This window comes from Neomonachus schauinslandi, chromosome 12, assembly GCF_002201575.2.
Source record: "Neomonachus schauinslandi chromosome 12, ASM220157v2, whole genome shotgun sequence".
NCBI lineage: Eukaryota > Metazoa > Chordata > Mammalia > Carnivora > Phocidae > Neomonachus > Neomonachus schauinslandi.
In genome coordinates this window covers 100217995-100240508 of record NC_058414.1, presented here as the reverse complement: position 1 = coordinate 100240508, position 22514 = coordinate 100217995, and the positions used below count along the sequence as shown (strand labels likewise).

The following is a 22514-nucleotide window of genomic DNA, read 5'->3' as shown; positions in this document are numbered from 1 at the left end:
TCTGTGTCTAAAAGCTGTCATCCGAGGGGGGTGCCTGGGTGGCTCAGTCAGTTAAGTGTCCAACTCTTGAGCTTAGCTCATGTCTTGATTTCAGGGTTGTGAGTTTAAGTCCCATGTTGGGCTCCCCGTGGGCATGAAGCCTACTTATAAATACATAAATACATAAATACATAAATTAAAGCAAGCTCTGTCATTCTACAGTTCTTAAGCCCAGGGCTCAAATTGTGCATTTGCTAAAGAACCTTCCGGTGAATGCCAGGGGCCCCCCGTATCCACGTCTCACAGGTGGTCTTGCATCTTTCATCGCGAAGGAGCATGAGCTGAAATAGATTCAGTGATTTCCAGCCCAGGGACCTGTGGCTCCTCCACCAAGAAGGAGCCGGAGCCTTCTGACCCCGTGGAGCTCTGGAACACATGAATCAAAATAGTTGTGTGATGTCATGTCATAATGGGAATGTGCTCTGGCCAATTGGTGCCAAGAATTGTCTGTCCAGGGCGGTTTCCTTTTACAGTCTTTTTAAAGAGACATCTGCAGATCTGCACATGACCGGCGGGCCTGGGCTCCTCCGCTTGCCTATTTAGTCTTACCTCCTTCTCTGATTTTAAGGAGGAAAAAGCCCTGCAGTGTCTGAGTGCGCAGCTGACCTTAGCTACATAAACAAACCCACTGGCAGCGTCTGCCCGTGCTTCCGGCAGCTTCTTGCCTACTTCAGGACAGCGGGCTGCTCCGGCGGCTGTGGCCGGAGGTGTGGAGGGGAGGACGGCTGCGCTCTTTCTCGGAGGAAGGACTGCAGTGGGATTGCCCCACGAGTCCCACGGCGGCTGCTGGCCCCGAGAGTGACCTGTCCTGTGTTGGGGTGAGGGCTCCCGGCCAGGACACCTGGACTCATGGGGCCGTGTCTCTAAGCTCTTGGTGGCTGAGGCTGCTGGGTGCCCCACACCAGCCGGCTGATGCTGCACCCCTCCTGGCTCCCTGCCACCTGGTGCTGACCCGGGTTCGACGGGGCTTGGTATGGTCACCTGTCGCTGCTCCTGTGGCCACAGCTCCTCATGAAGCGTTTCGGCAGTCTCAGGGGGAACAAGAAGCACAAGGACCCAAACCGGAGCACTGAGAGGCGCCAGTCGGAGCCCCATGGCCTTTTTGGTAGGACGCTGCCCTTTGCCCCATCCTCTGCTGGTCCGTGCTGTAGGAGGGAAACCCCATGGCGTGCGTGCGTGTGTGTGCATAGCCTCCTAAGCGGTCGCTGTGTGCGGATGTAATTGCCAGGCAGGAGTTAGAGAACTAGGTTGACAGGTGCCTCCTTATTGATGGTAATGCTTATCATGAATTGTCCAACGCTGTTCTGAGACTGTTTTACCCCACCTGGCCCAATGAGGTTAGCGATCAGTTGGATTGTCATCCATTTAGGCAAAACCAGCGGCTTGGGAAAAAGAAAGAATGGGTTGGAACTGTTATTTTTGGCTGTTCAAGGTAAAATGTGTGTGTGTAGAGAAAACGAGTGTTGGGGGTCAAGGGGACGGACCCTTCGCCTGTATGGCTGAGGAATCAGACAGATCAAGGGTTAATGTGGGAGGGAAAAGCACCAGCCTGTTGTATGTCGCCTGGGGGAGAAGTTTGCTTTGTGGTCTCCCTGGCTTCTGGGACCTTCCACAGCCTCTTCACACACGAGGGTTGGCACCACTGTGACCAGGACATGTGGGGGAGGGTCTGCGATTCAGTACTTCCAGTGACTATGGATTTGGGGTAGGTTCCCCTCTGGTTGAAAGTGTTCTTAGCTCACGGAGGCCTGGCTAAGACCTGCCCGCTCAAAATCAAATGGTAGTCTTCTTCATTTTAAGTTCTTGTGGCTACTGCCTTTCTGAGGTGGGATGTTCCCGAGCACCCCGCTGTGAGATGGAGCAACAGAGCCCCGCACACATCCCAGAGATAGTGAAGATGGGGAAGCAGAGCAGTGCATTAAATTGTGTCCCTTGAGTGGCACATGACATGGTACATGGCAAAAAAAAATAGTCCTTGTGTATAGTAGGGAAATGACTTTGGCAAAACATCTAGGCAGTATGCGAAAATAAAAAGGTGAATATAAAACTCGCTGACATAGCTTGCTAATCCAATTTAACCAGCTACTTCCAGAAAGCCTCTGGTGGCCCTGGTGGGAGGGTGGTGACCCTGGGGAGTGTGACCAGCTCTGGAACCAGGAACTAAGGAGTAGTATCTGACTGGATGCTATGGGGAAGTTAGGTGGGAGCTCAACACCTGCTCCTTGCCTGGGGAAGGAATGGCAGATGTCTTGGACTTGATTCATAGATGTGGTTTAAAAAGAAGACTTTTAAAAAAAATAATAAAGTAATAAACACTCATTTACCTTAGAATTAAATCTGAACCCAATATTTAACTAAAAGTCTCATTTTGCTAATGGGGACAGGCAGGCCCATTATTAAGAGCCTATTATTTGCCAGACTGTGGTTTCTCCTCTTGCATTTAAAATGTGGCTGTCATCATGTCTCGTATGCTTCTAAGATCAAAAATAATATTTGCATGTCGACCAAGTTTTCTAAGTGCTCACCTGCAAATGCCAGCTCTGACCAGGGTCAGGAAAATCAGGGCTCCCTCCAGAGCATTCCTCTGGGGTTTGGGAAGCAGGCTGAGGCCACTCGAGGTGGCCGGAGTGCAGGCATCCAGGCTTGTGGTGTGTCCGGTTTTCTTTTTGTCGGGGCCTCCATGCGCAAGGAGCCAAGAGCAAGGCCACATGGCAGGTGTTGGGCGGGGAGACATCAAATGAAGAAAAAACAGTGTGTCCACTAGGCATTCTCCACCCTCTGTGCCTCGCTAACCCTCACCCACCTCTCCAGACTCGGCTTAACCATCCCTCCCCTAAAGCCTGGTCACCCGTTCTGTGATCTCCTGGCTTCTCAGGGACAGGGATGTGGCGCCAAAGGAGCATTCAGTCCGTCGTTCTGACCCCATCGCATTATGCTCTCGCTGCAGAATTACTGGTCACGGGATACCTTGTTCCTGGTTGTCGAGTAGGTATTGCTTCGGGGTTCTTATTTTCCGAACTCTACTCCTTCCTATGGTTATTCCCGTAGCAGAGAATTCCCGAGGGGGTCTCTTCTGCCCCCAAGAAAGCTCCCGTGAGGGTGGTGACCATGTCTGTCCTGTCCTTGTGCTCTATTTCCCTCAGCTCAAGCACACTCCCGTAGTCGGCATGGGCTCCGCGCGCCCCAGGGCCATGCCCACTGTCCCAGGAGCCGCTCACTGTGTCCTCGGCTCCGGTGGGGGGTGGATCTGTGCCCCGTGGGACGAGGTGCGCCCTGTCTCACTGGCTGGTGTCCCTGCAGTTCCTCAGGCCGAGACAGCTCTTTGCTGCACACGTGCGTACACTTACGAGCATGCACACCCTTGCACCCAGCTGTCTCCACAGCCTCCCGACCGGCCAGAGCGACTGGGAGAATCAGGCCACAGCCGATCAGCAATCACGAAGCCCATTTGTATTTGCCTGGATGGCATTTTCCTTTGGAAGTACGGGGCTCTCGTTGGGATTTGGAACCCTTCAAGCCTTGCGATAAAACACCCTTGAGGGTTCGGATTCATGAAACTCTCATCCCTTTTGACCTCAGAGGCTCGCGTCTACCCAGCTCCCCTGCAAAGCAAAGCAAGCGGCTCAGGTTTTCATTCTCCGTGTGATCTATAAGTAATGATTTTGACTTTTCCAGCCTCTCTGGTCCACAGACATCCAGATTATGTAGACAAAGGGCCTGTGGCGATAATAATAAAAATGTAAAAGGAAGATTAGGAAGGATCATGCTAATCAGACGAGAGAATTGGCTGCAGCAACTTTTCTATCCTCTGCAATTAGAGTGGAGTAGTAGTAAAAGATATATGTACCTGGAGTCTTAAGAGATCCCTTCTGAGGACCGTCCTAGAGATGGGAAGCCAAGGGGTGCGTCAGGAATCTGGCACTCTGTCCCCATGCCACCAGGTCTAAGTGACGCCGAAGACCGGAACCTCTGGTGCGTCTTTGTGCTGCAGGGAGCCTCCCCTTCCATTAGCCCTCCTCCGGGTAAATATATAATCACTTCTGGAACAAAACTCCAGAGTTCCTCATGCCCAGATACACTCATCTTCCCACACTGCCCGTCCCAGCAATCCTGTCCTCTGTGAATGCAAGCAGAGCCCACAGCGGGGCACGGTGCAGGGGGAAGTATCCCTCCCTCTTTGCCTCAAGCAGCAGGCTGGGCTGGAAAGTGATGTCGTCTGTGGTCCATCCTGCCTCCCCCAGCTGTCCCCTCTGCTCCCTGCTCGTCCCTCATGGTCTGCGTGCAATTGCAGCTGCCTCGAAAGATACCAATGCTCCTGCGGTCTCATTCAAATACATAGCCTTACCAGTCTGTAATGGAAATCCTCAAGTATATAGAGAAGTAGAGAGACCAGCGTCACATACCCATTGTCAGGTTCAGCGAGGTCCGGTGCTCTGCCAGTCCCACCAACGTCTGAGCTGATGTTTTAAATTGTGGTGAGATAAGATTTACCACCTTCCCCACTTTTAAGCGCACAGTTCCAGTAGCAGTAAGGACATTCACACTGTTCAACTATCATCATCATCCGTCTCCAGAACTTTCCGTCATCCCCACCTGAAACTCCGCACCCATGAAACACCACCTTCCATTCCATCCTTCCCCAGCCCCCGGCACCCACCTTTCAACTTTCTGTCTCTCTGAATTGACGCTCTAGGACCTCATACAAGTGTAGTCACACAGTGTTTGTCCTTTGCGTCTGGCTTGTTCAACAGACAAGTGAGCCTTCGTTTGCGATGCCAGGTGGTGGTGAGTGTGGCGGAGGAAGAGGCAGGACGAGGGGCGGCCAGCTGGGCGGGAGGTCTCCTCTGCCAGGGCTTAAGGGGCAGGAGGAAGTGGGCCGAGCAGACCCCGGTGGTCAGGTCCTTCCAGATAGATGGAAGGCCAGGCGCTGAGGAGGGACACCCTTGCTGTGTTCCAGGAGCAGCAACAGGCCAGTGTGTGGACAGCAGGAAGCAGAGCCAAGTGCTCGGTGGGAGACCGAGCGTGGTCTCCCACCGCGTGGGAGGGGGAGCCCGGCAGCCAGTTTATTCACGGTCGTGTGGGCATGCAGAGGACTCGGGGTTGTACCTGCATGAGATGGAGCCCCCAGGGGCCTGAGAAGAGCACTGATGGGCTCTGAGGGCTGGGCCTTCCCCACGGCCACGTGCAGGGGCAGCCCTGGGGCTGAGCCCCCACCCTGCCTCTCCGTGGGCCTGCTGCCCGCCTGGAACCGCCCAGCCCCGGCTCCCATTCTCTGTGCTGAATTTGTGCTCACACAGAAGACTCCTGGAGACCCAGCATCTCGTCTGCAGGGATCGAGGCCGGGGCGTTCTGGGGGTTTCAGACTCCGTAGGAGTCAGGGGTGGAGGTGTTTGGGATTACAGGAGGGCATTTCCTGGTGTTCCTCAGAGCAGTGCACAGTTTAGGAACGCTCATCTCAGCTAGAATTCGAGAGAGGCCTGGCTCGCTGGCCCCCTTCGTCCCACCTGCGCCCAGCTGGAAGAGCTCTTCATTCCCCTTCCCGCCCTCCCTTGTGCAGCCGTCACCAAGCACTGCTCGGCGGTCCCGGGACACGGGCCCCTGGTAGACAACAGGTGGAAGGCATGGCCCGGATGAGGGCTTCCTGGGAAAATCTCAGTGAAGCACTTCCGGATTCATCCTCTCTCCGCAGGCTCCCTGGATCCCTGAGCAAGTCAGGTGGTCCACACCCAGCAGGCAGGCGGGCGGCGGAGTGGCTGCAGGTGGGCATTTCGTGGGCAGCGTGCTCACCCGCTCTGGGCCTCGGCTCCCCATCCGTGCACTGACGGCTTCAGGGTTGACTGAGGCCTGGGGGAGGCAGTGGGGGCTGGGGCTGTCCCTGTCCACGCCCCTTCCCTCCTCCATCCCAGCAGGACAGAGAGGAGCATCCTAGCAACAGGCCGAGGACGACAGAGACAGGCAAATGGGTGTTCGTGGGCCCCGGGGGGTTAGGCAGCACGCCAGCAGTGTGGTTCCGAGAGCTGCTGTCCCCTGGGGAGCCCTGGTCTGAACAGAGACGCTCAACCCTGCACAGATGATGCGGGTACTGCGGATGTCTGAGGCAGTAGGACGAGATTCTGGAGCCCGTGGAGTACACAGAGGAGTAAGGGAGAGACAACGTTCAGGAAGGGGGCTGGATTTAAACACGGTGACCCTGGATAGCGATGGAGGAGTGACTCGGCTCAGGGCTGGAATGCCTGGCTGGGGTCAGACCACTCCTGCTGCTTTGTCATCCAGACCCTCCCGGAAGGACCTGGCCCAGGCTGGGTCTTAGGGCCCAGGAGCCTTGGCACCTGAAGGCATTGTATGGGCCTCCCGCTTCTAGATGAGGTCAAGAGCTTGGTACATCTAAAGAGCAGAACGAATTCTGTCCTCCAGTAATAATTTGTTTCTAATGATTGAGAATAAAAAACACACAGGGTCCAAATGTTCTCAAGAACCAATCAGCGTGGATGTTCCCTGAGGGCCGAGCTGGCTTCTGGGCCCACCGTGTCCCTGGCCTCCTCAGGTATCCCATGGCAGTGGTGGTGGTCCAGAGTGTAAGTCCCCAGGGGGGCGTGTCCTCTCAGTTAGGCCCCAGGTCAGACCTGTGCTTGGCCACTGGCTGTGAGAGTGGGTGCACAGGAACCCGGTCTTGGGGCTCCAGCTCAAGGGCACTGCCGGGAAGGAAGACGTAGAGGGTTCAAGGCAGATTCAGAAGCGATTCTAAAATACTTGGCTGAGCCCCACGCTGGGCTGAAAGATACAACACAAATCAGCTAATACCAGGGATTTCATCAAGAACAGCAAATAAGTGATAAAACCCCTAGGACCCAGCTTAGCCTATGTTCAGCCTCCCTATAGCTTTCGTATCTATAAACCAAATCACATATAGGCCCTTCCTCCTAGAAACTCAGCTTTGCTGGGAGGCGAGGCTGAACCGACCAGAAAGCAGGACCCCTGAGCTCCAAATGGCTAGCTTGGCGCCGGTTGTCTTTCTCTGCACTCAGTACTCGGGAAAGTGAAGGCCTTGGGAAACCACTTCAGTTCGGGTGCCCTTCATCAAGGGTTTCTGAGAAATTCTCTGTTAGTTGGAATGAATGCATGTTTCCCTGGAAGGTTTTATGGTGACAGTTTATTGTGTGTATATATATTGAGAAATCTTTTAATGTCTGCCAGTCCGGAGCAAAGAAGGAAACAGGGAAATACGTAGATGATGGGGAGACGTGTTTTCATATATAGGTTTTATTATTATTCGGGTTCGCTGAGGCCAACAGACAAGTCAGGGGATGCTGCCATGAACTGATGGTTCCCAACAGGGCCACGGCACACCGTGGGGAGTCACACGGGGCAGCACCAAGGTGGATCAGGAGACAGAAGGCTATCTGGTTGAGGGGAGGGGATGGTCAGGAGCCTTTATGGTGGTTTCCATAGGAAAGGCAAAGCCAGGCAGGGTCCACAGGTTTGGAATTGGCGGACTTGGACAATTCCGGCAGGCTGCAGGGTGTCGAGCTGTCTCTGGCTGTCTGGTCCCTGGCCCTGGGATGGTTAGCTAGGGCAGGGGGATGGTGCCTTCTGAGTGTAAGAACTGGGCAGGGGAGGGGGTTCTGAGTCTGGGCTCTGGATTGGTTTGTTTGCATATGAAAGTCTAAGAATTGGCTGGCCTGGGAGGGGCAGTCTCTCCCTGGTCGGTGAGGATCCAGATGCCAGAATAAGAACACAGAAAAGAAGAAAATAGAGTTCATACGAGGTATCATCCCCAGACTTCTCACTCCTCTTCACCTTTCACTTCCAAGTGTTTTCAACTCTGCTGGGTGGCCATCTGCCCTCCTTGAGAGCTGAGCCTCCGGCATGCAGGGTCCTGGTGGAGGGGCTTGTGTCCCCCAAGTCCAGACACCCTGGCCTCCTGGGCCTTCCATGCCCGGCTCCCCCTTGGGTTACTTCCTTCTGGGCACGTGTGTCTCCCTTTCATTTCAAGGACACCATCTTTTGCACCTGTGGACCGAGGTGAAGGGCTGTCTGTCCTGAGGGGGTGTCTTTAGGCCACAGAAAGTGCCACGTGAGCATCTGTGGACAAGTGTGCCATGCAGCCTTCTCTCCCATTGTTGTAGACAGTATTCCACGAAAAAGCCACCTGCCTGGTGGTGGGCAAATGACACGGATGCTTTGTGTCCATTTGCATGGAGTCTGGGACTCACCTAACCGTGCCCTTAATTCTGGAAGAAAGTGACAGGAAGGTGTGGTCAGACCAACACAGGGGCCCACGGAGGACCCGGCATTGCCCTGCAGGCCCTCAGGAGACACAGAAGAGACCGGCTGACCTGCAGATTTCTTCCATTCTGAGGTCTCCTTGAGCCTCACCAACTCCTGCTTGGCGCAACCCCTCCGCCCGGCCTGTGCTCTCTCCCTGCGTCTCTGCCCTGCCTCGGCCCCCAGCATGGGCATCGCCGACCATTCCGGTGCTTGCTTCCTGCTCAGTCTCCGTGGTTCGCTCCTGTAAGCTCCAGCCGTGGCGTGTGGGACTTGGGTGCTGGGAACACAGTGGGGAAGCATGTAGACATTGAACAAACATGCATAAATAGGTCACAAAAGTGTATGATAAAAGATGATACAAATTAGAGGGTAAATGGAGATTTTGTCAGAAGGGTCTGATTTCGATGTGGGAGATGGGGAGGGGAAGGTCGCTCTGGGCAGAGATCACCAGCTGGGTGTCTCGTGGAGGGGAGAGGAACGGGAGGGAAGCAGAGAGGGCTCCAGGCGGGGCCTTGTGCGTCACAGGCCTTTAGCAGGGTTGCCCAGAGCTCAGGGGAACAACACAGGTGTCTCAGTGCCTGGAAGGTCATCCTCGGTGGCACCCACCCAGCACAGCACCCCTCACACACATTTGGCCCCGACCTCCCCCTCTTGACGTTCCTGCTGAGATCAGTGTGGCCTCTCTGGAGGCAGGTCCCCAGATCTACCCTAGAAAAGCAGGTTTTCTCCCAAACAAGAAACAGTGGAGCTCTGTTGGAGGTTTCCGCTGTGCGGCTTTGGCAGGCCCCAATCCACCTCCGCATTGTTTGGGTTGGTCAAGGGTGCCGAGTGTCCAGATAGCCGTGGCCCCTGGGGAGTCTGCTCTCATTCCAGGCTGATAGAAAAGACAAGGAGGCCCCGAGAGTGACTTCTCTGGGTCACGTGGCTGATGGGTCCCCTCCGGCTCCACGTTGTCTTCAGAAGATAAGCTAAAGAGAATGGGGCTGAGTGTGTTTTTCCCCTTGTTGGATGAACCCTCCTCGGCCTCCTTGCCCTCCTCTTCCAGGCCCACCACCCTCTCGGTGCTTTTCCACAGAATCTCTCCCAAGTGCTCCAGGACCCACCACCGTCTTGCTCACATTGGCAGTAAGACAGTAACTCGGCGCAGTGTTTGGTTAGTCTGGTTGGGCTGACTCGCCAAACTCCTCTGGTGTGGAGACTGTGTCTTGTTCTCTCTGCCTGTGACAGATCTCCAATTGTTGCCCACATTCATGACCTGCCTTCCTCAATAACAGGACCCCAGTTCTCATTCTGTGGCCTGCATATGGCTCAGGAGGGCCTGTGACAAAGTTATTCACTGAGCTATAAAGGGGATGTTGTTTACGCTTATGGGAAAGACTCGTAAAAGAGGGGCAGGGTGGGTCCCCATTGGTCCTTCTTCCTTCCCCCTGCCTTGAATGTAGCTGTGATGACTGGAGCTCTAGCAGCCATCTTGGACCCTAAGGTGACTGCTAAGGATGAAGACACACACACTCAGGACAGTGGGATCTAGAGACAGGAGTCTGGGTTACCAGAGAACTCTGGACTGCTTACCTGTCAGGCACCCTTTGTGTGAAAGGAGAATAAACCACTCCCTTGCTGAAGCCACTGTGATTTTGGATTTTTCTGTGAAATGAGAACAAACTGAATCCCTGTGATATAGCTGAACATGGAACTTGATCCACACTGGGCACTCCATAATGACTTGAGGACCACGCAAGTGATCTGTGAGCTTCTCTCCACGTGGAGATGCAGCTCCTTCAGACTGAGGACGCTGAGGCACGGTGGGTGGGGGCGGCCCAGGCGGCAATAAGGGCCCTGTCTCTGAGGCCACGCCATTGACCTTTGTCCAGCTCCATATTCCTTAGAGCTGTGTGTTCCCTCTATGCACTCTGATAATCTAAATTTACAGTAATAAAAATATATGAGACTTGTTGATGCTTTATACAAATCGGTCATTTTCTTGAAATTACTAGTATCCCTTTCTGTGGATTTAAAATAGGACTTAGTCTGAATAGATTCCACCGCAGAGAGAGATGGATATGATGTTTCAACTGCGGGTGTGCTGGCAAATTTCAGACCAGCCTGTTGGGCCGCAGTCTGGACTCTGTACGAACCAGATTTTGACGCATTTCTTTTATGATGTGTATCTGGCTGCACATCATTAGATAAGCCAGAAATTACGAGTTAATCCATCTGATAAAGGTACGTATCATGTGTGCACATTAGCCTGGTGCTGAAAATGAGGTGAGCGTGTGAGTTGCGGCTCACGGCTGCCTGCAGTCTAGCCGGGGGACCCCTGCCTACAGAGGAGGCCCCTCAGATGGGCACTGGTGCCCCATGCTCTGGGGCTCAGGTGGAGTTGGGCTCTGTGTGCACTGGACCCAGGAGGTGAGGTTGGACTGGTGGAGACATGAGGGGGAGGGGCAGTCAAAGAAAATTCCAGAAAGAGAAAATGGGGCCAGGTTGGACAGAACCGAGGATGCCAGGCTGGGGCTCCCGGAAGGGGTGTCAGCCAGGGAAGGTGTTAGGAGAGGGCCTGGGGGAGAGAGCCAGGGCTGGTTCTGCATGAAAGGCATCCTCCCTGGGCTTCCGCAGCAGCTTCCCTCAGCCTCCCCCCGGGAGAGGGGCTGCAGGTGTTTCCAGCCCCTGGGACAGCCCCTGCCTTGCACCACCTGCCACTTGCTTATGGGCAGCCCCGTTGCATGGCTCTACAGTGTTTTATGTTCAATAACTCTGTTAAGGCAGGAAGAGGAGATGGTGGAGGGGTGTTCTCGTTTTACAGATGGGAGAACTGAAGCCCGGAGAGGCCAAGGGATATGTCAGTCCCACGTGGCAACCTGTCAAAGAAGATGAGTGTCTCTGCCCACTGCAGGCAGCCTCAGCCCCAAGACCCTGGGCACCCTTTCCATAGGGCTTCCCTCTACTGACTATGCGTGAGGTGGGCCACGGGTACCCCTCCCCTCTGCTGCAACGACACACAAAGCTTCCCCTTTCTCTGCCACATTCTTCACCCACACTCCGGCTGCTACCTCAGGCAGTCCATGAGTCATGGGGGATGAGTCAGAAGTCCCCTGTCCTCCCTGCGGCTCATTCCTGAGGGACTCAGCCTGGTCACAGTACAGCCAAAGCTGATCAGAGGAGAAACAGAAGTGGCCGTAGCCTCGAGGTGACCTCTGAGCAGCGGTGGCCGTGACCTGAGGAGATGCCCAGTTGGTGCCCCAGAAAGACGAGTGAAATGCTGTCTCTTCAGGCTGGCGCCTGTGGGCCAAGAACCTTCCAGGTGCGCCCAGCCTGGGGGTGATTACTGTCGCCTACCAAAGCCCGTCCAGGGTCCCGCTTCCCAGGGGTCTCCTGTGACACTAGCGTCCCTTCTCCTGGATGGCTCCACAGCAGGGCTCCCATGCTGGTGGTAGGTCACCTGGAGTCACCCCATCCTTCTGACCGGGTCTGGCACTTCTGCGCCTGGACTTGCTGGAACCAGATGGGGCCTGGGTCCACGCATCCCAGCAGGTCCCAGCGCCCACAGACAGATCTGCCTCGGCACTACGTTGTTGAGATTGACTAACAATGCAATACTAACTTTTCAAACCTCGTTAACGTAGATGTTATGAAAGTAGAAGCATACATAAGCATGTACAAATCGTAGGTGGTAAATGTGCAATCGGAACACATGCGTGTAACCGACACGCAGATCAAGGAACAGAGCATCACGAGAGCACCCCGGAAGCCTCCCCCCACTCCCTCCAGGGCACTTCCCCCGCAAGATTAGCACGGCGTGGTGCTGAACTTTCTGTGCTGGGTCCGTACGAGAGTTCTTTTTCACCCGGCTTCTTTCCCTCGCACCCTGTGAGATGCAGCCCAGCTGATGCCGTTGCTACCGTGCATCCTCCTTGGCCGCCCCGTCCCCCGCATGGACCACAGCTCCTCCTCCACCCGCCTGCACCGGCATGGCGGTTTCCGGCTCGGGGCTCTGACGGAGTGCTGCCGCGAATGTTCTTGTACATCTGCATGCTTCTGTTGCGCGCATACGACGGCTGCTAGTCGTCGCTCGCACACACGGGCGGCCTCAGTCAATAGCTCAGCATTAGCTGTGTGTGCCCCGCCCCCCGGGCTAGTCTCTGAGCAGAAGCCGGGTCTGCATTTTTCCGAGCTTCCTCACCTGGTGCCCTGCACTCACAACCAGCCTCCTGCCCATCATCCAGCGCTGCACAATCGCAGGTGTTTTTCCTCGCCTGGTGAGGGAGGTGTAGCGTCAGTCCCCGGTGAGGCAGTGAAAGCAGTGTGCATCCCACGTCCTGGTTGGCTTCCCCGCTAGCGAGGACTCAGGCTCAGCCTATACACGGCACACCGCGAAGCATAGCAGGCGGGGTCCCCGGCGGATCCGGGAGGAACTCCCGTCTCTAAGGCTGCATGCTTCCTGGGGCTCGGCGTTTGGGATTTATTTATGACGGGGAACTGTAGCAGGACCTGGTTTGTAACCACCAACTGTCGCTATAGCAACTTCTCCCTCACAGCAGCCTCTGCACTAAAAATAGATCACCTCATCCCTAGGATAGAAAAATCAAAGAAAATCGAAGTGGGGGAGGGCCCAGTCCGCTCAGCTGTGAGTCCCCAGGCAGATTTCGAGGTGTGGTGATGTAGCTGTTCGGGCCTTTTTAACCACCCACCTAAAAGCAGAAAGGCCTGGGGTGGGATGGCCAGTCCCCTGCAAGCATTCTCGGGGCCACGGGGGTGGGGCACGGAAGCCTCCCCCTGCTTAGACCTCCTCTGTCTTCTCCTTCATGGTCCGAGCCACAGGGTTTAATACTGAATTATTAAGTCATTCCAGGTGGGCCTTATTCCATTTCTTAATCTTAAATTTTAATTCTTCTATGGGATTGTAAACATTTTTCAAGGTCAGGGACTTAATTATCAGGGTGAAACGAGACCTGAAAATCCTGTCATATGAAAAGGAGTTGAAAGAATTGGAAATGTTGGCAGGGACAGGAGTGAGCTTAGCGAGGGGTGAGAACAGCCCTCAAGGATTTGAAGGAGTGTCCAATGAAGCGGGATTACCTGGTTCTCATCCTGGAGGGAAACAGAGCTCAACTTCGCAGGAGAGAAATACCCACCACCCCCACCATGAAGATATATGTATTTTTTAAATGCATTTTACTACATTTTAAAAATCTAAAACCTAAAATAAAATGTCAAAGCGTTGGAAAGCCAGAAGAAGTTCCCCACAATCACGAGCATGCACGGTGCCCCAATATCGCTGTGGGCCCCCAAGGAGGACAGCGTTCTGGAGGTGGCAGCTGCAGCAAGAGGGCGCCCACCCGGGCGGGGCTGGGGTGGGGCTGCGGCCCTCCGAGGGGGAGCACCCTGCCCGCATACAGTAGGCACTGAGCAGTTGTTAGTTGAACACCAAGGGGTGTTCCAGCCAAGGGCGAGTTTTTAAACATTGTATGAGAGATTTGTTGAGACCCTCTCAAGGTCCTGGCGCTGAGATTCAGGCAGAATAGAACATGGACGAGGGTAACAGCAAGAAGTAAGCTTGAAACGGGGAGTGGTTGGAGCCAGAGGTACTGCAAGTAGCCCTCAGGGCCCAGGCCTGGGGCAGGTGGGGGCACCCGGGCTCCTGGGATTTGGACCTTCCCAGGGAGTCCCCTCTCCGCTCCGCTGGAACCCTCCATGCCCGTGAGCCACACGTGGTGGCCGTGAGTGACATGCCACTCCTTATTTTCATTTTGGCATTTCTTTACACTGTGGTGAAAAACATGTAACCATGAAATTTACCATCTGTCTATTTTTGAGCATATGGTTCTGGGGCATTAATTACGTTCACACTAGTGTGCAGTCACCACCGCCATCTTCCCCGAACTTTCTTCTTGCCTCCATTAAACACTAACGCATCCGTTCTCTGTCCCCTGTAGACCCACTTCCTATCTTCCGTCTCTGTGAGTTTGACTGTTGTAGTAACTCATGTAAGTGGAATCCCGCGCCATTTGTCCCTTTGTGACTGGCCTCTGTCACTGAGCACAGTGTCCTCAGGGTTCATCCATGTTGTGGCGTGTGTCAGGTTGTCCTTCTTTTTTCAGATGATGTAGGAATCCATTGTATGTGGACACCATGTTTTGCCTGTCAGTCAGTGAACATGGCCATCTGTCCCCACCGAGCCTGCAAGCCCTTCAAGTGTGCACCCACAGGCGGGAGGGCCTCCTGACTCCCACCGCCGTGTGTAATGAGAAGGTGCTGAGAGTCTGGAGACCACCTCTGAGTTATCGCTGGGGTATCAGGCCCCTGTGGGAACCTGAGGGGCAGCCACCTGCAGTGTGATCCGGGGGACACAGTGAGCAGCCCCAGGTCCCCAACATCTGACTTTCTAAAGGTGCTAGTTTCAGCTCGGGTGGCATGTGTTTGGATCCTGGCATCATCTGCTGTTGCATTATCCTTCCCAGAGGCTTCTGTGTCTCTTAGAGCCCGTACAAATCGGCATTTAGCAGCTAAGCACCAGTTAGCCCATCACACAGAGCAAGGCACTGGGGATGGAAGAGGAAGAGGCATAGTGACTCTGGGTTGGGAGATGTGCAGGAGGCTAGGGAACTGGCCTGGCCTGGGGAGGTGGCCTGGGGCCATGGGGGTCCTTAGAAAAAATGATAGAGAGAGGCCCAGAAAGCCGGGGGGAGGCTCTGCGGGGGGGGGGCGGGGGGGCAGTGGGACATGGAGACAGGCCTGGCATTCGTCCCAGGAGAGAGAGGACCAGCCCTGCCTTCTAAGGGTTCTTGCGGGATTTCCTGACCCAGGGGACTCAGAGCAGAACAGCCCGTGGGAGTGTCCCCTCTTTCCTTGGGCGTGTTGCCTCCAGGAGCAGGGCTGAGCTGACTCCCTCAGTGGAGATGCTCGCTCCTGGGCTTGCCGAGGGGTTGCAGAAGGGCTCTAGGGGCACAGAGGACTCTGCAGTTTGTTTGACTGAGACGTGGACCCAAGGGTCCGACACTATGGGACTCCCTAGCGGAAGGGACCCAAAGGCTTCCGGACGTTGGAATGCGAGAGTAGATTATCATGTAAGACCCGCTCGCCACCCTCCACCCCCACCCCAGGAGAATCCAGAGGACACACTTTTCACTGAGACCATGACAAATACTTGGTAAGGGGAGCCCCAGCTCCTTGGAAAAGCTCTATGGTCACTCTTCTCTGCGGATCCGAAATTATAGTGGGAAGTGCCCCCATTGCCCCGGAAATCCTAAATGCAGTGGGGGACAGTTAGGTCCCAGCTGGCACCACTTAATCACCAGAGACAGGATGGGCTTGGTTACGGTTCAGGACAGCAGAGGCGGAGCATGATGGGAGGAGTCTGCCTCACACAGACGAGGGGGTAGCTACTTGATGGCGCTGGTCCTGGGAACGAGACGGAGGGGAAGCCTGATACATTCTTGTCTGCATAAGGGGGCGAGTCCTAGGTCAAGTGCATGAATGTCTAACGCAAATCGTAGCAACAGGGTCACGGCCCCTTAGTTCCCAGACCTGAGCCCGTTTAGACCCAGAACCCCTTGCATGAAGGGGAGTCCAGGGCCCCTGACTCGGGACTGATGCCAATCCCAGGAGACTCAGAACGTCTCCGCAGGTGCTTGGGGGAGAGAAGAGCAGCACAGAACTCCAGCTCCCCCTCAGAACAGGGTGGCAGCCTCTCTTATCCTCAGTGCTTGGCTTCCCTGGGTCTGCAGGCAGAGACCCCAGGGAGGATGGGAGGGGAGGACGTGGGGCTGGGGTGACAGGCTCGGAAGTGGGGAGCTGGTCAGAGGACTCAGAGGCCTTTGGGAAGGGAGGAATGTCCTTTAGTCACCACCAGCTCGGGTGCGCCAGCGACACCATCCGAAACAGGAGCATGCCGGCTGACGTGACAGCCGCGAGCGGGGACTGGTGCTGAGCTGTTGGCTGACAGCAGGGAGGCCAAGGCCAAGTGCCTTTGCGGCTCGAGAAGCCCAGGGAGGCAGGGCTCTGGCTCCGTGTGTCCCACCAGAACCCAGCTGCTTTCAGGACAGAGGGAATTCTCCTTTCGCCCTGCCGGTTAACGACTAGCATGTCGTTATCAAAGCAGAGTCCTCCTTTCCAATGAGAGATGAGCCCTCAAGAGGAGCCACCAGTGAGGGAGAAGGTGCAAGGGACTGAGAATAGGTTTTTTTCCTGGAGCAGGTTTTGATGCCGAAAGGAGAAGAGGAACCCGGGGGGCAATATGGCCTTGTGTCTAGAGGAGAAGGCTCTTCCTGCAGGACGTGGGACTCCGAGGGGCAGCTCCCCACCCACCTGGCCAGAACATTCTCAGAGCCGTGCTGCCTCTTAGGCTCTTGCTGCCGATCCTCCCTGCCCCCTCCATGCCCGGGTGTCAGCCTGCACGCGGCCTGGGGCTCTCCCCACCTGTCCCTGCTCCCTTCTTTCAGCCTGCCCCGGAAACCAGAATGGCTCTGGCGTGCTGGATTCCGTCCTGGCATCCGCTTCCTGCAGCCTGTCAAGGCTCCACTTCGTACCCAGTTTCTGCCAAAGGGATGCCTTCTCGTCCCCTGTACCGTCCCTCTGGGCCTGTGTGCTGCTTCGACCCCCCCAGAAACTGGAGGCCTGCCCCCGACCCTGCACTTTGCCAGCTCCCCTGGGGCACCTCTGGGGTCACCCTGGTCAGTCTGTGTCTTGTGCTCAGAGTCCTCCCCGCTGGCTGGACTTGCTTGCTCGCATCTGCTGAAGGGTCACTCCCAGCCCAGCCCGGCTCCTCCCGAGCTCCTGAGCACTTGCCCAAGGATGGCCAGTTTCTCTGATAAACTGGGGGTTCGGACAGACCTGGCAACCAGTCTTGGCCCAGGCTGAGTGCTGTTGACTGGGGTTGGGGGCTGCCATTCCAAGGTGTGGGGCAGTGTTCTTCCTTCTTTCCCTCTTCCCGGGACACAGGCATAGACACTGCCCCGGCTGCTGGCAGCCGTCTGTGACCATGAGCAAAGGGAGCTGAAGCCCAGATGGACAGAGAGAAGACACACAGCTGCACGCTGGACTTCCTGTCCCAAGGCAAATGTTTTTGTTAAAGCCAGTTTGAATTAGACTTTCTGCTACTTGGAGCCCAAGAGCACCCTTCCCAGGAGATTCTAATGTAGCGACACCATGAGAGGGAGGAGGAGGTGGGCCTACCTTCACATATGGTGAGCAAGAGCCAGAGACTCCCCTGTGGAGATTCAGAGAAGCCAGCTTTGGACTCTGTGGAAAGGGGTCCTATTTGGCCTGGCATCAGAGTTCTGAATTAGCCCAGAAATTAGTTCTAGCTGTTTAAGTGGACCCCCCCCAAATTATCAAAGGCTATTGAGTAGCTCGCAGAATCCCCAGCATGCAAAGAACCAAGCTGCAAGCTGTGTGTCACCAAGAGGTGCCCAAAGTCACTTCCAGAGCAGGGGCAGTGGACTCCCACGCAGCACTGGGAGGGCCAGGCCCCGGGCACACCAGGACGACTCCTGCCACTGCAGTGCCCCCCAATTCGTGCAGTGTGCCCCCAACCCGCCATGTGACTGCATTCAGAAATAGGGCATTTAGGAGTTAATTAAGGTAAAATGAGGTCACAAGGGTGGGGACCTAATCCGATAGGATTGGTGGCCTTATAAAATGGGGAAGAGGGAGACTCTCTACCATGGGAGGACACAGCGAGAAGGCAGCTGTCTGCAAGCCAGGAAGAGAGACCTCACCAGAACTTGACCATGTTGGCACCTTGACATTGGACTTTCCAGCCTCAAGAACCGTGGGAATATTAATTTCTGCTGTTGAAGGCACCCGGTGTATACTACTCTGTTATGGCAGCCTGAGCAGATTTATCCAGCCAGCCATCTCTGGAAACCAGGGGATCCTGCTTTGCACCTGCTTCTGACAAGTTTGGCTCGGGATGTCCAAGGGTCAGTCTAGGTCTCCTGGTGGCATGCCATTGCCACAGGGGGGCTGGAAAAGTGCGTCTTGAGGGAATCCCCCCACTTCGGAGCCCCTCTCCCCCTCTCTAGAAGCCAATCGTAGGGAAGATGCAAAAGACACTGGGTGGGCAAAAACCCCTTCTGACCTAGGACGGTAAATTTGAGGGAGGTCCCCAGCACAGTTGAGACAAGCTGCCAAGAGACCTCTCCCACATGGTGACGTTTCTTGGTGGGTCACCAGGTCTCAGGATGGGTCATCAACTTTGTAGGCTCAAAAACTCGCTCTCTTCAGCACACCAAGAACACGCCTATTTCTCCGTTCATCAAACCATCAGGATCTAAAGCTTTCTCATCTCCGTGGTACAGATGATGGGCACACGTAGGTATGTGGACCAGGGTGCAGACACCAGCATCCTAACCTGCCGAGTAACGTGGGGAGCCAGCCCAACAGCTGCTGAGTGAATTCGAGTGTGATCTAGGATGTTCTGGCACCCGGCCACCCTTCCCTTGGACCGTGTGCGGAAAGGCATTTGGAGCTTCCTGTTTTGTGCCCTTGGATGACCATCCTTCCACCGTTCTCTGTGCTTGGAGTTTCTCCAAAGAGTTTCTGCTTACTAAATTGGAGTAAAATATTATTTCTGCCTCCCTGCAGGTGACCCAGGTCACCTTGAGTGGAGTTATGGGTGTTCCCAAATTCTTGAGCCATGTAATCACAGTCTCTTGGGCAACTCTCATCAATGGCTAATTATGTCTCCTTTTTATGTGCTTTTCAAAACTTAACTTTATAAGGGCAACCTCTTTCCTTCTTTTGTTTCCTCAAATTCTTACGGAGCAAGTTGCTGCTACTCTCATTCCTGCCAACACTCCTTTCCCTAAAAGGGTATGGAAGCTGTCCCTTCTCCTGGATCCATGTGGGCTCCCACCTGCCCCACAGGTATTTAAAGCTTTGAACCAGTTGCCTGCCTCGGGCCTCCATGCTTTCTGAAATGCTCTGCATTGTAGAAACTTTTCCTTAGAGGAGTTCAAACCAGTAGCTAGGACAATGGCGTTAATCCCTACTATTCTCTAAATGAATTTCTATGGAGCCACAGGAAGCTTGATTTTGTGTAGGCCTCGGTTTCCACGGTGATGTAATGGAAACCATGTCCCCCATCTGCCTTTGTAAGTGATTGCTGCGGGCCTACTGTGTGCGGGATGGGTTGAGCTCTGTGCATGACAAACATGGCGGTAAGGTTTACAACTGGATCCAGTCCCGGCTGGACAAGGTGGGCCTGCTGTGCCCAGCCCCCTGCCCCTTTCATGAATGCCCAGAGTCACAGTGGGGGCTAGGATGACAGGGCATTATTGCCAAAGGTCTCTATCCATTCCCTTGGTATCTGATAGTAAGTCGCTCCACAGGTATCCTCCTCTGATCTCCTTGAGTTGTCTTAAGAAAGGACAAGGGAACCTCAGGTTCAGTGTCATATCTGACCCCTGGGGGCCAATAGCAAGATGGGAACTCCCTGGTTTGTGTATTGCTTTTTTTCTCTGTTGGTCAGTGGCCCCAAACAGAAATGCATACCCTTGCCTTGGTGCCAAGAGATGGCAGAGCTCATAGATTTGGACAAATCCCCCACAAAATCTCCATCTTGGGTGCCTGGTTGGCTCAGCCAGGGAAGCATCCGACTCTTGATTTCGGCTCAGGTCATGATCTCAGGGTCGTGAGATCGAGCCCCACGTCGGGCTCCCCACTGGGTATGGAGCCTGCTTAGGATTCTCTCTCTCCTCTGCCCCCCAGCCGCTCCCTCTCCTTCTCTCTCTCTTTCTCTCTCTCTCTCTTCCTCTCCCTCTCTTAAAAAAAAAAAAAAAATCTCCATCTTGGTGTACATTTTCCCCCGGGGTTTGGGAACCAACCACAGTGATGCAGGACAATAACATTGGGTGTGTGATGGGCATTTGCCGTGTGTCAGGCACCTTTCTCATGCACCGTGTTTATTCCTCCAAACAACTGAATAATATCTATATTCGGATGGAGATGACAGCTGAGAAAGTGTAAGATGCTGCCCAAGTGAGCCGGCCCCCACCTTCTTCAGGGGTGAACCCCACACTCCCCGTGTATGAGAATCCTGTGGGGGAACATATGGGGAAAGTACGGATTCTTGGACTCTAGCCCCTAAATTGACAGGTACTCGGTCTGGGTTGGGGCCCAGGGAGTTTTAACAAGACTTCCAGGTGATTCCCTGGCAGGCGGTGGAGAGACGACACTCACACAACTGTGTCCGTGAGTTTGCAGTTCTTGAAGCCGGGTGAGGGGAAGATGGAGGTTCGTGATTCTGTTCTACCTTTGTTATGTGTTCACATTTTTCCATGCTAAAAAGTAAAACAACACTGCATTACACATATGTAAGAGACTCCGGGCGCCGAGGCCTTGAAGAAACAGCCTGGCTTGCGATTAGGGGTGTGGAATTCCCAAGGCTCTGGAATTAAAGAAGAGGGTCTGTCTTGGGGGCCACAGCGGGGCGGGGGTGGGTGCAAAAGATAGAGTCAGAGCAAAAGATAACAAAGCCCCAAATTCCCTCCTCTCCCAGAAGGCAGTTTAGGGCATTCAGATTTGCACACCAGCATATCTGATTTCTAAGATGTCAGGCTCCGAATTCTCTCTTCCCCGACCCGCTGCCCTTCTGGGATTTTTGCCTTTGAGTCTTCCCTTCCCCGTGTCCAACATATTCTGTTATCCTGCCTTGATTTAATTATCCGGCCACAGAAAGGAGAAATTAGAAACTGCTTCACCTCCAGAGGCAGATCGGTGCACCAGGGTGAGGAGTGTTTGTGGAGGGAGCGGAGAGAACACCCGCTTGCACCCCTCTCCTCCGTGGCCTGGCCACTCTCCCCGAACACACAGGGCACCCCATAAATAGGATTTGCTTTGGGTGCTGGGAATCTGCTGAAAATATCCTATACCCAAATGAGTGATGGAAAATGTAAATGCAAGTGGAATGAATTTGCATGACTGGAACATTTTTCTCCTCTGAATCATTGACCTGTGCGTAAGCCTCCACGAAAGATGAAGACCGAGGTAGGAGAGGATCGTCACATCTTCCCTCGGGGAACCGCGCTGGGTAACTGACCACGTGGCTGGCACAGTGGCTCTTACCCAGCACTGACCCCCTTCGGTGGTAACAGGAAGCTCATTTCACCCAGGCTCCCCTCCTACGTATGGCAGTGTCTACTGGGCAGGCCAGTGGGCTGCTCGCACCCTGGCCCTGGGGGCTTTGCAGGTGGGGTTGGCTTCCAGAGCCGAGAAGGGCAGTTTGTCTTGTCTCATCAGTGGGGGACAGGGACTCTCTCTCTCCCAGGGGACCAGAACAGAGGACCTTGTAGGGCTGTCCCCGTCGCTGCCATCTGCAGCTTTATGGGTCCCAAGAGGAGGGTCAGTTCCAAGGAGTAAGAAGAAAGACCCCACTGTGGCCACCTCATCTGACCCCCAGATTCAGCCGTGCAGAGGCCCAGGCTCAGTGCGCAGGCCCCTCCTGTTTGCGGCAGAGTTGGCAGCGCAGTGGGGGACACCGGGGGACGTGTGAGGGTGGAGGTCACGAGCCACCTGGTCCTATTACAGCACGTGACAGGCAGGCTGTGGGAAGAAGGCCAGGCCCCAGGTGGCCAGTCACGCCCTGACACTGGATCCTCCCAGCTGCTCGTCACCTGAGAGGTGGCCCCTCCACCGGCTGGGGGTGACTGCCACCACGACGCAGCACCAGGGAGTCCCAAGTCCCTCAGGGACGGGGAGGCTCCTGGGATGGTGGCACCAAACCCGGCCAGGGACGCTCCCCCAACCCTTGGCTTGCATCCCGCATTCACTTGGTCACCGGGGGGCCCAGGTGAGGAAGAGTCCTCGGTCTGAACCCGGGGCCTTGAGTCCAAGGACAGGCCAGTAGCTCTCTTGAAAATCTCACCCCTGCCATAATCGCCAGGCACCCTAACAAGCAGTCCTCAGCTCCTGTTGGCACATTTCTAGAGATGGCTGACCTGTTCACTTATTCATTCAACAAGCGTTCATTAGACATCTGCAGCTGCTTACCCTTCCTGGGCCTCAGCGTCACCGTCTGTGTGATGGAAATGGTAGTGCCCACCCCGAAGGCTCTGCGGAGGAAACGAATAGGCAAGGTGTTTAAATAGATTAACCCACTGAATATGGATGCAAATACTTTCTGAAGTGCATACACCCAAGTGCTGACTGGTTCCTCGTGTTTCTAGTTCTCCTGGTTGTCCTTGCCCCCCCCCCCCCCCCCCCCCCCC

At 54.9% G+C, this 22514-nt stretch overlaps 1 protein-coding gene across 3 annotated transcripts in view; it reads left to right on the top strand.

Moving 5' to 3' along the window:
- Positions 1–22514, top strand: part of PRKAG2 (protein kinase AMP-activated non-catalytic subunit gamma 2) — a 255974-nt gene that overhangs the window by 109923 nt on the left and 123537 nt on the right. For 2 of the 3 annotated variants that reach the window (XM_044920130.1, XM_044920131.1), the window contains exon 1: positions 1051–1144. The exons of the other annotated variant lie outside the window; for it this stretch is intronic. In XM_044920130.1, coding sequence (XP_044776065.1) covers positions 1051–1144 — 94 coding nt within the window. Of the gene's footprint in view, positions 1–1050; positions 1145–22514 lie in introns of those variants that run through there. 3 annotated transcript variants of the gene reach the window in all.